Source organism: Nannospalax galili, unplaced genomic scaffold (genome assembly GCF_000622305.1).
Source record: "Nannospalax galili isolate Female #2095 unplaced genomic scaffold, S.galili_v1.0 scaffold1200, whole genome shotgun sequence".
NCBI lineage: Eukaryota > Metazoa > Chordata > Mammalia > Rodentia > Spalacidae > Nannospalax > Nannospalax galili.
In genome coordinates this window covers 1,602,136-1,617,454 of record NW_008347131.1, presented here as the reverse complement: position 1 = coordinate 1,617,454, position 15,319 = coordinate 1,602,136, and the positions used below count along the sequence as shown (strand labels likewise).

Sequence of the window (15,319 nt, the reverse complement as noted above, 5' to 3'; positions counted from 1 at the left end):
GTCCAAAACTAGGGAGAGCTGGGGGAACGGCTGTCAGTAAACAGCTTGCTATGCAAGCATGAGGACCTTAATTCGATCCCCAGGACCCAGGGGTATAGTGGTATTATAATCACAGGACTGGGAGGCAGAGACAGGCAGATCCCCAGGACTTGCTAGCTAGCCAGTCTAACCTACTCAGTGAGCTCCAGGCTAGACCCTGTCTCAAAGAAAGGTGGATGGCTTTTTAGGAATGACACCCAAGGCCATTCGCTGACTTCTACATGAACACGCACATTTGAGCACACACACACACACACACACACACACACACACACACACACACAAACAACTATTTATTGGTAAAACTGAAGAACAGAAAGGGAGACTTCAGGAGACCAGCAAAACAAAGACCCCTTACAGAAAACAGCAAGAACTTCCAGATGATGTGGCCAATGTGTCAATCATGAAAAATGAAAGCTAGTTCTAACAAAAAATGCTATAGTCACTGAACAGTCTAGGGACTAAGCATCTTAAAATAAGTTTATAACTCAGAGACTTACTTGATTTGAGAAAAGGACACTTCATTGTTCTTAGCATCTTTCCTATAGTTAAAAAAGAGAAGATCCATCAGACAAAGCTGCATCCTGCTGTGCCACTTTCAGTTTCTTCCCAAGCAGTGGTTCATGCTGGACACTAAGCCAGCTCACTAATACTAAGCCAGTCCAAGCAAGAACTGTCAACTAAACTCTGTAAAATTATTTTCTTTCTTATTATTGAAAAGTATGGAAAATCTTATTCAAATAAGTTTTAGGAATTTGAGTGTGTGTCTGTACATTCTTACTGTAAAGCAAGGCTCATTTCACATTCTGCTTTTGAGAAAGCTTTCCTGGGAAGTTAAGCCCATAAAGGGGATGGGGCCTGACGGGGCCACCGTGAGTACCAGCACTCTCCTGCTCTGTCTGTAACACACTGCCTGGAAGGCTAGAAGACGACCTGGCAGCATGTATCAAACAGAAAATATACACGTACACTGACCTACTTGGAATTTGGCCTAAGGAAGTAATCATGAACATGCCCAATGGACATGTAACTGTGGCCAAAAGTAATGAAAATATGTAGCAAAACAGTTAACTAAAAGATGTTACTCCCTACAGGTAAGTACTCTGTGGCCACCTACAATGACAAAACGAGGCTATCCACCAGACCGTCAGTGAATCCAGCAGGGCAGACACCAACATGTATAGTAGGATTCCACATGTGTGTGGGCTTTATAATTACATGAACATGTTAAGAGTAGTCTTGTGTGTGCTGTAACTGTGGTTTCTCGCTTTGCTCTTCTTGGTTTTTTTTGCAGTTGTGGGTTTGTTTTGTATAAATAAACTGCTGGCTTATTTGTTCTTGTTGTTTTGAGACAGGTCCCACTGTGTTGCTCAGGCTGACCTTGAACTCCTCTTCCTGCAGGCTTTCCAGTGCCCATGCCAGGCTCCTCATACTGCTGTCTCACCCTACTGACTTGAATGACGGTACTCAGGTTCCAGCTTTTGTACTAAGCCTGGGCCCAGATGGAAATTTCAACCCAGAGCACCTGGCAGCAAGTGAATCCCAATAGACATCAGGCTTCCCACAGTCAGACAAGGAGTAAGTGCAAAGGCCAAGTTCAAGTTCCTTCCTCATACTTCCAACACTCAGCTTCTGCAACCTTTAAGACCAGCATCTAAGAGCTTCAGGAATAGGATAAAGCTAGGGTACACAGGCAGCACCCAAAATGGGGCTATTCTGTTCACTACTTAACTACATCACGGAGTGGTTGTACAAGGAAAATAAAAATGAACAAAACAGGGTATGAGGCATTTGTTAAGCTCCTCAGCTTCTCAAATTAGGCACTCTTATTCCCATACCATAGATGAGGATGTGAAGTCTAAGCTTCTAACAGCTAGTCAAGAGAAGCATGAGTTCACACATGGCCAACTCTAAAACACAATCATAGGAAACTCTTACTTTAATGTGATACTGACTTATGAAGTCAAACTTTTTTTTTAAAGTAGCATCCTGCACAGCAGTGATATGGTGGCTGGGATGAGGGTTAGAATCAAATCACCTAGCTGGGGTCAGAAAGGAAGTAATAGTATTCAGATAAGTTCTGTGATGATAGGAAGAACATGGGGACTCTTTCAACTATTCTAATGTTATAAATGGCTACAACTTCCCAGAATAGAAAGTTTCCTTTAAAAGTAGAATATGATCACTAAGTAAACAATGTCACCTTTTCTTTCTCCAGAAGATGAAGCCTCCCACAGCCACAATGACCAGGGCACCAAAGATACATCCGAATACAGCTCCACAGATGACCCCTGGGGAAGGTTCAAACAAGAGGCATTTCAAGAGGTATTCACAGAATACCACACACTGCACCAATGACTAGCTGAGGTCCATGCCACAGACTTCAGGGAGGAGGGTATAGGCAGACAGACAGACAGACAGACAGACAGACAGACACACACACACACACACACACGTTAGACCTAAAGTTAGACCAGCTCTCAGGAGCTGGCTTCTTGGTCCCCAGCCCACTATTAGCAGGCTGGTGCTGAGAATGTCACAATTCCTCTTCAGATCTCAGTTCCTCAATGGCAGATTTGAGGACCTGAACTATATCAGTGGTTTTCTTGTCACCTCTAACTAAACTTAACACCTACATATGAGCAGAGGTACCTAGAGCACCACACTCACACAGCATGAAACCCCCCTTTTATATGGGGCATTTGTGGGGAGAAATGGGGACTCCCTGAACTTAGCTTCTAAAGAATTTGTTCTTATACTCAACAACCATCATATAGGAAAACAAACTAACAAACCAGCAAGCTGCTGTGCCTCTATCCTGGAGGTGGGTATGTCCTCACCTTGAGTCCCTGAAACTCCCATATGACCTAGCTCTGTGCTACTGGGCAAGAGGAGCACTTGACAAGGAGTCAAAGGTCTGCACCCAAGCCACTGTGTAACATAGAGCAAGTCCCGCTCTCTGGGTCTTATCAGCCTTTAAAAAAAAAAAAGAGAAGCAGCCAGGCGTGGTGGCACACGCCTTTAATCCCGGCACTCCAGGAGGCAGAGGCAGGCGGATCTCTATGAGTTCGAGGCCAACCTGGTCTACATAGCAAGTTTTAGGTCAGCTGCGGCTACAGGGAGACCCTGTCTCAAAAAGAGCAAAAAAAAAAAAAGAGAGAGAAGCTGGAAAAGTCCATTCTGATGCAAATATTCAAGGATTCTTTAAGTCACACTTTTTGCTGGCACATGGGCCCACAAATAACACTTGTGAAAGCAAAAGACTAAATAATCTTTGCAGATTAGAAGTGTAACTGGCTTTAGAGAAAGGGAGAGTTGGGGCAACCCTGTCAGGGACCCAAGGCAGGAAGCTAAGCTGACCCCAATGGCCAAGGGACATGTCAACTTCTGAAAGGAGAAAGTCTGGTAACCCCACCCTTCTGGGGACCCAGGAGAGGCAGAGAGACAGCAGGCTTATGTGGACCCTTGATACAAAGCCCACTGTATTGGCAACAGGGCCATGGTTTTTCCCCTACCTGGATCCTGAGGCAAAAACACAGCCTCTGAGTAGCGACTGAAGGACACATAGCTCTCAGTCCCATTGATGAGTCCATCATCATTTTGAGGGTTAATAATAATATTGGTGAAGCCAGCCACACAGGCCCTGTGGCAGACAAAAAGAAAATAAGGTGGCTGAGGTGTCTACCATGACAACATGCATTATCTTGTACCATGAGGCTCAGCACCTAACTGCAAGAACAAAGACATTACCGGTATGAGCCCAAAGGCTCCAGCCTCCCGTTATAATAGCCAAGGGTTTTGGATTCATTCCCCACATCGATTTCATATTTCAAGACTTCAGACAAGCCCCAGGAGCGTCCTTTCTCTTCCGTACTTATAAAGTATGTCACGTAAGTATCTGAGGTCCCCTTTTTGAAATCTTCGTATGTGTACTTCAAAACCTCTGCAGAAGGGTGGCCAGCTAAGAAAGGCACACAGAAGGCAAATCATCAGTAACAGAAGAGAGAGATAAAAGTGTCCCACACAGGTAAATAATGACCCTGATGCTGAGAGACAATGACAGCAACCACTATCTCTCAAGTGCCTCCAGGAGCAGGCAGAATCCTTAATACTTGGCTTACATCACCTCCATCCTTCACCACGGATATCTCACAAAAGCTGGTTATCCCCATTCTACAGGCAAGAAAACAAAGCACAGAAATCTAGCAGGCCCTGCAAAGCTACACTGCCTACACTGTGAAGCTGGATTCCTAGCCCTGACCACTTGGTCCAGGGCTTATGTCTTTCTCAAGTTGGGATAGTGCCAAGCAACCTGGTCACACAGCATCTTCTTCATTAAGCATGACTCTTGAGTTTGGGGTTTATTGAAACCACTCCAGAAAAATGACAAAGGATTTTTTAAAGACTCAAAAATTTAAAAAAAGACACAGGAATGGGGACAAAGATAGGGATAGGAAGGAGACGGGAGGGGAAGGAAGAAGAGGGGAGGGGGACAGAGGGACAGAAACAGACATTTTGTTGTGTTCACATATATGCAGGTGCACATGTATGAGTATGCATGTGTGTGTGTGTGTGTGTGTGTGTGTGTGTAGAGAGAGGACAACCTCAGGTGTCATTCCTGAGGCACCTTCCCCTTTTTTTTTGTTGAGACTGGGTCTCTCACCATGCAGGCTAGGATGCCTAACCAGTGAGCCTAGGGATCCTACTCCTGTCTCTACCTTCCTAGCATTGGGATTCCAAGTGTGTGTCACCATACCTGGCTATTTTTTTTTTTTTTTTTTTTTTTTTCAACATGGGTTCTGGGAGTCAAACTCCAGTCCTCTTGTTTGCAAGTCAGCTACTTTGCCAACTGAGCTACCTCCCTAACCATCCTCATCAGCATTAGAACAGGTTTATGACATCAGCACAGCTCTCCTCTTGGATCCCCACACCCCTGAGAGTGTGACTGGTTCCCACCTTCTTCAAAGAGGACAGGACAATGGAGACACTTTATTCATATTGAATTTAAAGAATCCCAGCAAATTTGGCGTCTTAAATCCTGGCTTGTACCAAACACCCCCAGGAAGCTATCAAAGACCTCTCAAATCATCCCCTTCTCACTAGCAAGAGAGGTAACAGCCATGTACAGAAAAGCCACCCTTGATCCCCCTCCTCTCAGCCACAGGACGCTCTTTCACAGGTTCTCACTAGCAAGTGCAACCTTTTGTGCTTGCATTCAAGAGTAAGTCATCCTCTGAGTTGGCTAGTTAGAGGCTGTGGGCCAAATCCATCCACCACCTGTGTGTAAACAGCGGGACTAGGCACCCTCATTCCTCATGCATCTTCCACACCTCTTTTCATAGCACCATGGAGTGCAGAATATGTGTGACAGAGACCACGAGGCCAGAAAATCTTCAGATATTTGCTCTCCAGCCCTTTGGAGCATTGGGCAAACAATTGCTTCCCTGTCAAGACCAAAGTATGGGTGGCAAGGTAGAGAGGCACAGTACTGGTGTCACTGACTTGCCTCGGGGTCCCAGTATCACTCAGCCACTGTTAACCCATGCTGGCCCCGCCTCACCTTCCCCAGTGGTGAGAATGACAGCATAGGCTTTGATGGGTCCATGGCTGGCTTCAAATCCACTGAATTTGACCTTTACTGAATTGTGACTGACAGATGTAATATTAGGGGATCCATCTGGAGGAGGTGGGTCTGAAACAGAACAAAACATGATCACCCAACACTTAGAACCAAAGGAACAAACCTACTAGGCAGAGAATGTGTTTGAATGTCCGCTACAAGATCTGCCCCTACCCAGGAAGCTGCATGCAAGGCTCATATAAAACAAATCCCTAAGTGAGAGGCAGGGAAGGAAATCAGTAATGTGATGAGACTTGCATCCTCAACAAGCCCAGAGGACAACAATCCACAGATGCTCCCACAGCTCCCATCAGCTCTCTAGTGTCTAGCTGGTCAAAGAATGTCTCACACATCCCACCACAGACTGGCAGCAGCAAGCTATTACACCTGACTCACTGCCAATGCTGGAAACCCCATCCTTCTCATTCCTCCAGTTGAACCCTAAACGCCAGGCCCTGCCTACCTTATGTACCATTTTAACATCCCTTACCCTCAGCATACAGGGAGCAAGCAACAAACACTCCAACTTCCCTTCCCTATAACACATCACAACCCAGGGAAAATGCAACTTTGAATCTAACTTGTGTTAAATTTATACATAATATTCATCTGCAGAAAGGAAGCTATAGATTAAAAAGAGAGATCATTGCCGGGCATGGTGGTGCATGCCTTTAATCCCAGCACTTGGGAGGCAGAGGCAGGTGGATCTCTGTGAGTTCAAGACCAGCCTGGTCTATATAGTGAGTTCCAGGACAGCTGGGGCTACAGGGAGACCCTGTCTCAAAAAAACCAAAAAAAAAAAAAAAAAGAGAGAGAGAGAGTGAGAGAGAGAGATCACTGGACAAAATGATATGTGTTCACATCTGTTCAGCCTCAGGGGTGCATTTTTTTTTCTTTTTGGTTTTTTTGGGTTTTTTTGTTTGGGGGTTTTTTGTTGTTGTTATTGTTTTCATGTAGCCCAGGCTGACCTCAAACTCCTTATAGTAACCACAAATGAACTAGAATTTTCAATTCTCCTGCCTCTACCTCCCAAGTGCTAGGATTACAGGCATGTGCTGCGACACCTAACTTATACAGCAATGCAGAATGAACCCAGGTTTCATGCCTGCTAGGCAAGCACACTACCAACTGAGCGATAGCCCCAAGGCCTAGAAGTGCTGAATTCTGAAGCACTCCTGTGCGCTTTGAAAGTGCTATGCTCAGCCTTGGAGTCAGGGGCTCAGACATAGCTTCTGTTCTCTGGTAGTTTACATACTGAGACAACACCATGAGAAGAGAAGATACAAAAGGGGAAATGAAATGTTCTTTGTTCCCACTATGTTCTAGAAAGCTACAGAAAGCCAAAGGTGTACCACAGGGCAGTGGACCATTGTGTACTACAGAGCTTCAAGGGGCCCCAAGTATACTGTAGTACATGAAGGGTAGCTCCTACAATTGTGTAGACACAACCTATGAAGCCATGCATGGCAACTTCAATATGTAAGGAGAGGTATGGCAGTCCTGGAAGGTAAGTATTATTTCCCGTTCATAACTCAGAGAGGTTAGTTAGGTTTTCTGAGATCACACAGCTGGTAAAGTAGAAAAATGGGGAATCAAACCCACATCCACCTATCCTGAGATTCCGTCCATAAAATACCTCAACCACTTTCCAAGTCAGGTTCCTAAAGTAAGAGGCCCTTTTGGTCTTACAAGGGAACAATGGATAGATAAAATGAAATCAATTCTTCCCAAGTGCAAAAGGAAGAAGACAATGAGGGGGAAATGCAAAACATGAAGGACTGACCAGAGGGATCCCTGCATATGTGATCTTTTGTTTCCCAAAACAACGCAGGAGCTTGTTAATGCAGATTTCAGGGGAACACGAGTCCTGACTGAACACATAACAATTTGTATGTCTTCTTCCGTAAGTATGATGATAATATTAATATGGCTATACTTGAAAGAAAAAGGGAGTCCCTGTCTAGAAGAAATATATCTGAAATACTTACAAATACAACTATGCAACAGTCAAAGCAGGTTTCAAAATAATCCCTTCTGTAAGGGGAAGGGAGGAGGGCCTGTAAATGTGCTGAGATTGGGCAAGTGCTAACACATGTCCAACTGGGACATGAGTTTCATCCTACTGTCTGGACTTAGTGTGTGCTTAACATTTCTATTTTTAAAAAATGCCTTTTTAAAATGCAATAAGGGAAATCCCTATTTTTAAGAAATAGTAAGACAATTTACTAGAGCATGCCAATGAGCTATTCTGTAGGCCACAGAACTACTCAGGACATGAACCATTTGCCTCTTACTCTACAGTTTTAGACTGGATTTCTGTAGAATTGGGAAGCATTGTGCTGACAAAAGTAATATTTCAAGGCAAAATAAACACCCTAAAAGAATTCCTGGCCTACACTTGTATGTGGCTGGGCCAGCTATGCCAAAGGTGGCCAGCTCCCTGCCACGGAGCCCACCTGTGATGCTTGTGGTGCAGGTGCTCTTGGTGGGGATTGCCTTTTTACAGGACAAGGTGGTGATGCTGATGTTGTACAAGGTAGAAAAATTCAAATACATGACTTCTGTTCTGCATTCAGTGTCGTTCTCTGCGGTGCAACTCTCCAAGCGTGTCACATTTTGCCAGGCACCACTACTGACCACCAGATCGAAGCCTGTGTTGGTGCCAAAAGGGCAGGCCCACTTCAGAACCAGGGCTGGCTCCTTGGGGACCACCTCACAGTAGAAGACGACCACTGGTGCTGGTTCTGCAAAGCAAAGCACAGGGCAAGGTGAGGTGGACAGGGAGCAGGAGGACTGTCGCCCAGTATAAGGAGAACACAGCACAGGTATGGGAGAAGAGGCACAGACTGACCCTGAACTGAGTGAACCAGATGGGGTGACCTTGGGTCAGTCACCCAATTGACCTGGGATTCAGTGCAGGACTGTCTGAGGATTCAATGAAACATGGTATTACCATGTTTTCCCAAGCAAGATTCTTGGAGGAGAGGCTAGAGAGATGGCTCACTTGCTGCTCTTCCAGAAGACCCAGGTTCAGTTCCCAGCAACCATGTCAGGTGGCTTGCAACTACATGTAACTCCAGTTCCAGGGGATTTAATGCCCTCTTCTGGCCTCTGCAGGTACCCATACACACACACACACACACACACACACACACACACACACACACTCAATCTTTTATTTTTTTTTACATTTTAATTTTTTTTATGTACATGCATGTATTGCCTGCATGTAGGTAAGTGCACCCGTGTCATGTAATGCCCACAGAGGACAGAAGAAGCTATCAGATCCCCTGGGACTGGAGTTACAGACAGTTGTTAGCTGCCATATGGGTGCTGGGATTCCAACCCAGGTCTTCTGCAAGAACAACCAGTGGTTTTAAATGCTGAGCCATCTCTCCAGCCCCCCACACTAAATCTTTTTTTTAATATTTTATTTAATGTGTATGAGTGTATTGCCTGCATGTATGTGAGTGCACCCGTGTCATGCAATGCCCCGGAAGTCAGAAGAGGGCTTCAGATTCCCCTGGAACTGGAGTTAAGAACAGTTTGTAGCCGCCAAGTGGGTACTGGGAAACGAACCCAGGTCCTCTGCAAGAGCAATCAGTGCTTTTAACCACTGAGCCATCTCTCCAGGCCCTAAATCTTCTTTTTTTTTTAAAAAAAGTTTTTTGGAAGAGAAACTGTGATGGATAGCTTTAGTGTCAACTTGACATACCTGGGTTGAGGGAGCCTCAGTTGGCGAATTGCCTCTATTGGACTGGCCTGTGGCCATGTCTGAAGGGCATCTTCTTGATGAGTGATGTGGGAGGGCACAGCCCACTGTGGGTGGTGCCACCTGGGCAGGTGGGCCTGTGTTGCATAAGAAAGCAGGCTGAGCAGGGGCCAAGAGAGCAAGCCAGTAAGCAGCATTCCTCCATGGCCCGTGCTCCAGCTCCTGCTTCTGGGTTCCTGCCCTGAGTTCCTACCTTGGGCTCCCTGATGAACTGCGACCTGGGAGATGTAAGATAAATAAACCCTTTCCTCCCCAGTTGGTAGTGGTCAGAGTGTTTTGTCACAGCAATGAAGAACCAAACCAGGACAGAAGCAGACTTCAAGAAATAGTACCCTAAGTAGCAGCCACCTCAGCACCTGCATCACCACATCTGGGGTCCTCATGACAATCCTTTTGGAGTAGTTAAGGTTTATGTGGCCCATTTGCAGATAAATCAGCTGAGGCTTAGTGAAGGCAAGTAATTGGTGGAAGATGATGGCTGGTGAATAGGAAAGGGAAAACTGGATCCCAAGTTTTCTAATCCAAGTTTAGGGTACTTTCCACACACAATCTAAGTAATCTATGATGAATGGTGCCACACCTTCTTGAAAACAGAGTGTAGTATCTGTCTCCAGCACTCTGAGAATTGAAACTTTCCTGAAGGGCCAACATTAAACTGATGTCAATGGGCCCACTCTATGTCAATACAATGGAGAATGGTGGTAGGAGTGCAGGGGTGTGTGTACACTTGTTCATGGGTATATGTGTGTAGGCCAAAGGTCAACATCCAGTATCTTCCTCAATCACTTCTCCACCTTCTTTAAGAAAGTGTCTCTTACTGAACCTGGTGCTGACTGGGCCACAATGGCTGGCCAGCAAGCCCCAAGGACCCTCCTGTCTCTCTCTCTCTCTCTCTCTCTCTCTCTCTCTCTCTCTCTCTCTCTCTCTGTCTCACCATCACTGGGATTATAGGCATGCAACATCATGCTTGGTTTTATTGTATGGATTCTAGGAGCTCAAGGTCAGGTTCTCATGCTGGCGTGGCAAGCTGCACTTTACCATCTGAACCATCTTCCTAGCCCCAGGAATACTGTTATTGATGTCTGGGAATTCTAGAGCTGGGGAAATTCTAAGCAGCTACTGCAGCTGTGACATCCTGCCCTGGGACACCAAAGGTAACCTCCCAGCTACAGCTACTCTACATCCAGGCCATAAATGCTCATAGGGACTTTCCTCTTGCTGTAGGTTGTAATCACAACTAAGAGGTCAACAACAGAAGCCACCCAAACACCAAAGGGAAGCGAGTAGACCAGTGGGGTGGAACCTAACTGAGCAAAGGTGACTTTAGCCACCTCACAGGAAAGGTCAGAGGCCAATGGCTAAGCTTGGATACTTCTTACCCCTCACTGTCCAGCTCCTGCAGATCCACTCTCACAGCCCTGACATCCTACAGCTTCTCCAACAGAAAGGCTCTCTCCAGCCTCAGGGCCTTTGCGCTGGCTACTCCTCTGCATAAAGTTTTGACACTCTCATGCACATGGCTAGCTCTTTGCTTCCTACAGACCTTTGCTCAAAGTCACCTTTCCATTGAACCTTTTCCTAGGGCACCCTCAAATGATACCCTAGAGAAGTTGTTCCCTTGTTTCTTCTTCCTCCTCTCCATAATCATGACTTAACAATTTGATCATTTATATTATTATCTGTTTTCTTCACCAGAATAAAAGTTCCAGCAAAGCAGGAACTTCTCTAACAGTAAGTGTTCAAAACACATGTGCTGAATGCAGACACAGCAACAATATCAACATGTCATTACGACATCAATAAGCTGCCAGGCTGTCCTGGAAAGCTCCACGCCTGTAGCTGTCCACCTCAGGTCTAATAACCCACAAGCCAAGGATGGCTACCTGCACGTGAGCACCACACAGGGAATAAAGTAAGCCAAGAGGTACTTAAGACTACTCACCCATACAGAATGACTTCAAACCAGGTACAAGTGACTCAGTAACATTCCCAACTTGTGCAAAGATCTCCACTGTGTAAGAGGAGCCAGGTATTAATTCAGTGACCGTCTCGGAAGTGACTCCAGTGCTTGTGACCACCGTGGTTGCATTGCTGGCATCTCCAGTCTTCAAGACAAGGCGGTAGGAATAGACAGGAGTGGCTGCATCTGAGTTCTCCCAGCGGATGGTTGCCACCGTGGTGTTGGTGTGTACTTCAATGTGAGATACACTACTGGGCCCTTAGTTTAAAAACAAATAAATAAATGAATAAATAGTGCCACTTTGAATTAGAGAACTACTTTACTACATCCAAAAGCTGACTGGCTCCTTCAAGAAGTATAGTAAATAATATTTATGCTTCAAAAGAAGGAAGATTTTCCAAAAGACATTCAGAAAAATCATACAGATGGTATCTGAAAAGAATTAAAATTTTTCAGACTTCTTTTAACACTTCAAGTTTATATGATGTATATCTTTGAAAATATAATTTCCAACCTATATTTGGAATCTGTGATGGCCTGAATGAAAAATGTGCCCCATAGGCTCTAAGTATTTGAGCACTTGGTCAGTTGGTAGTGCTGTTTGGGGAGGGTCATGCAGCCTTTAGGAAGTGCAGCCTTGTCGGAGGAAGCTGGCCACTTGGGCTTTCAGAGTTCATGGCCTCATCCCGTTTTCCAGCTTTGTGCTCCCTGATTCCTGCATGCACTTGAAGATGCAAGTACTCAGCTTTCTGCTCCACCTCCTGCCAACCCTCCAGAAGGATGGATTCTTAACCCTCTGGAACCAAAAGTCCAATAACCTCTTCCTTCTATAGATTGCCTTGGTTGTGCTTTTTTTTTTTTTTTTTTTTTAAATCACTGCAATAGAAAAGTAACTGATAACAGAAATCTGACTGGTAAAAGACAGCAAGTATACTAAAAGCATATTATAAACTAACATCACCACAAATTCCACTTGAACATGAGGGAAGCATCTCCCTCGCTGTCACAGGCAGAGCTCCTCATCTGAGGAGAATTTTCCAGTGCCAGCAGGACAGGGACTGTTCTGATTCATATCCCGGGGAATGAATGGCAGTTCTCCCTTCTCACTTCTCACAGACGAGTTACTTTCTACTTCCAAAGAGAATCTATGTTCACATGGCTTCGGCAACAGGGACCACAAGGGCAGAAGAGCCTTTGCTGAGGCCAATATTTTCAATTTAAGCAGCTCCCAGATCAACCTGGAGCTCAGAGGCACAGTCCACCCTCTCCCCATGGGCACCATGCTTCCTCCACATGAAAGGAGAAGCCCCACCTCCACCCCTAACTAAAGGGCATCCTATCAGACTCACGTGTGTACTGGGCAATGGAGTTGGAGTCCCCCTGGACCTGCTTTGCTTCTGGGGAGATTGTGATATTATATAAGGTGCCTGGGGTGAGGTCCTGCAGTGTGATCGCTTCCTGAGAACTGCTGGTATTGATGGAGTCATTCTTGGACTCTACAACTAAATGGTAGATGTACCCGGAACCACTGTCTGTATTCTCCCACTCCAGCTGCATTTCAGTGGTAGTAACATTGACCACACGGATGTTGATCACAGCACTGCAGGCTGGTCAGAGGAAAAGAAGAAAAGAAAATCTAATCATGGTATCCAGCTTCATTTCAAAGTATCTGTCGAAAGAACCGGCTTATTTTGTTATCCAACTCTCCAATGAGGCTAGGCATGGGGGTGCACACCTGTAACACACCACTCAGGCTGAGGAAGGTAGAACTAAAGGTCAAGGCCAGCCTAGGTAACAGAGTGAAACCTGTCCAAAAATAAAAAAAGGAAAGAAAAAGAAAAACAATGTAAAGTCCACTGAGTTCACAATGGGAAAACACTGAGGTTGTGCAAAACACACTCGGTTCTTTCAAGCATTCTGGCTCTTCCTGACACAGATGAACTTACCAGTTTCCCCTCAGTTCTTTGGTCTTTTGACTTTTTCAGGAACTCCTCTGAGGTAATTTCTTATTCTTAACTGGGATTTGGATGCACTTGACTTGTGAAAATTCATCTGTCTATCTACTGAGGGTAAGTGTACTTTTGATACACATCTTGATAAAGATTATTGGTAAGCTGTGGCAGGAGGACTGCATACTCAGGGTCCCTGAGCTACACAGCAAGACTGTCTAAATAAATGTTAGTTACTTTTTAATCATTCATTCAAAAACATGCAGCCAGTTGTGGGACACACACCAGTAGGATGTGCTGAAAAGGCGGAGGCAGGAGGATCAGAATTTGAAGCCAGTCTGGACTAGACTTTTGTGGGTGTGGTCACACCTTTAATCCTAGTACTCCAGTAGGATGTACTGAAGAGACAGAGACACAGAGGCAGGGATCTCTGTGTGTTTGAGGCCAGCCTGATCTACATAGTGAGTTCCAGGCCAGCCAGGGCCACACGGTGAGACCTTGTCTCTATTTTGATATATCACAGTGAAAGATTTATCGTCCTCTTTTTTTTTTTTTTTTTTTAAAAAAAAAAAAAAAAAAAAAAAAAAAAAAAAAAAAAAAAAAAAAGCATACCTATGACAAAGCATAACATACTGAAAAGGAAAGGTGGGGGGTTGTATAAACCACGATCTGGCAACATGATAAAACCTTTCTCCACTAAAAAACATGAAGGTCATGCTAACTATGGGGTCAGGTATAATAAACACTAAGCAAAAAGCTCAAATATAAAATAAAATTATTTGGATAATAATCACAATGATGTGAACAAAATGTACAAGTGTAGGCACAGAGAGAAAAGGAATCCAATTGGATCAGAGGAGAAAGGGTTTTATCTGTTCCCTTTCCTTGTGGTAAAATACACATAACATAATATTTATCATTAACCATCTGTCAATGTACATTTCAGTGGTGCTAAACACATACCCAGTGGTGTATAAACATTACCACTATCACACCCGAAACATTAACATCATCCTCAGTATAAACTCTGTACCCATTAAACACTAACTTCCTATTCTCCACAGTCCCTCTCTGTCTCTGTGAGCTTGTCTGTTCTAGGCACCACATATAAAGGGAAGCATAAAGATTGGTCCTTCTGTAACATATTTCACCTAGCCTAATATTTATAAGATTCATCCACGCTGTAGCATATTTCATTAAGATTTTCATTCCCTTTTATCATAGAATAATATGGATAAGCCAGATTTTGTCCACTCATCCGTCAATGGACACTGGGTTGTTTTTCCATGCTAGCCATCATGAATACTGGTGTACAGCCATTTGAGACCCTGCTTTCAGTTCATTCTGTCAGATATCCAAAAATGGAATCACAGGATCACAGGCTCCCCTTTTTCAAAACTGCTTTCAATGCTGTTCAGCTATGTCCCCATAATGATGACAGTTACCAATAATGGACAGTAACCCTGAGCACCTAAGGCCTTACTCTAACCCTCCTTGACACCCATTCCACAGGACCTAATCACACACTACACACAAACACAAAGCAGTTGTTAACATTATCCTATAAAAATACTTGTACTGACGGGAAAACATTCATGAGAAACTGGTAAATAGGGGGGGGAAGCAGATTATGAAACCACATATATACAATGACATCAATGTTTATAAATGAAATATATACATCTGCACACATCTTAAAATTGTATCAGGGAGCCAGGCATGGTAGCACGTGACTGTAGATAATCTCAGCATTTGGGAGGGGGAGGTAGAGGCAAGAGAATTGGGAGCTCAAGCCAACCTCAGTTACATAGTTAGAGGGCAACAAGAGACCCTGGAGAGAGAGAAAGAGAGAGAGAGAGAGAGAGAGAGAGAGAGAGAGAGAGAGAGAGAGAGAGAGAGAGAGAGCAATAAAAAACTGAAGCAGTCAAGGGGCGCGCAATGGAGGCATACAGAGGTAGATGAGGCCACATTAAAGTGAT

The 15,319-nt window shown here is 44.6% G+C and overlaps 1 protein-coding gene across 2 annotated transcripts in view; it reads right to left on the bottom strand.

Moving 5' to 3' along the window:
- The window catches only part of Ptprj (protein tyrosine phosphatase receptor type J), a 170,122-nt gene that overhangs the window by 16,325 nt on the left and 138,478 nt on the right, over positions 1–15,319 (bottom strand). For both annotated transcript variants that reach the window (XM_008843633.3, XM_029568550.1), the window contains exons 9-16: positions 12,741–12,998; positions 11,374–11,649; positions 8,116–8,403; positions 5,600–5,731; positions 3,790–4,000; positions 3,555–3,682; positions 2,243–2,330; positions 540–581 (exon numbers count right to left, since the gene is read on the bottom strand). In XM_008843633.3, the coding sequence (XP_008841855.2) occupies positions 540–581; positions 2,243–2,330; positions 3,555–3,682; positions 3,790–4,000; positions 5,600–5,731; positions 8,116–8,403; positions 11,374–11,649; positions 12,741–12,998 (1,423 nt within the window). The remainder of the gene's footprint in view (positions 1–539; positions 582–2,242; positions 2,331–3,554; positions 3,683–3,789; positions 4,001–5,599; positions 5,732–8,115; positions 8,404–11,373; positions 11,650–12,740; positions 12,999–15,319) is intronic.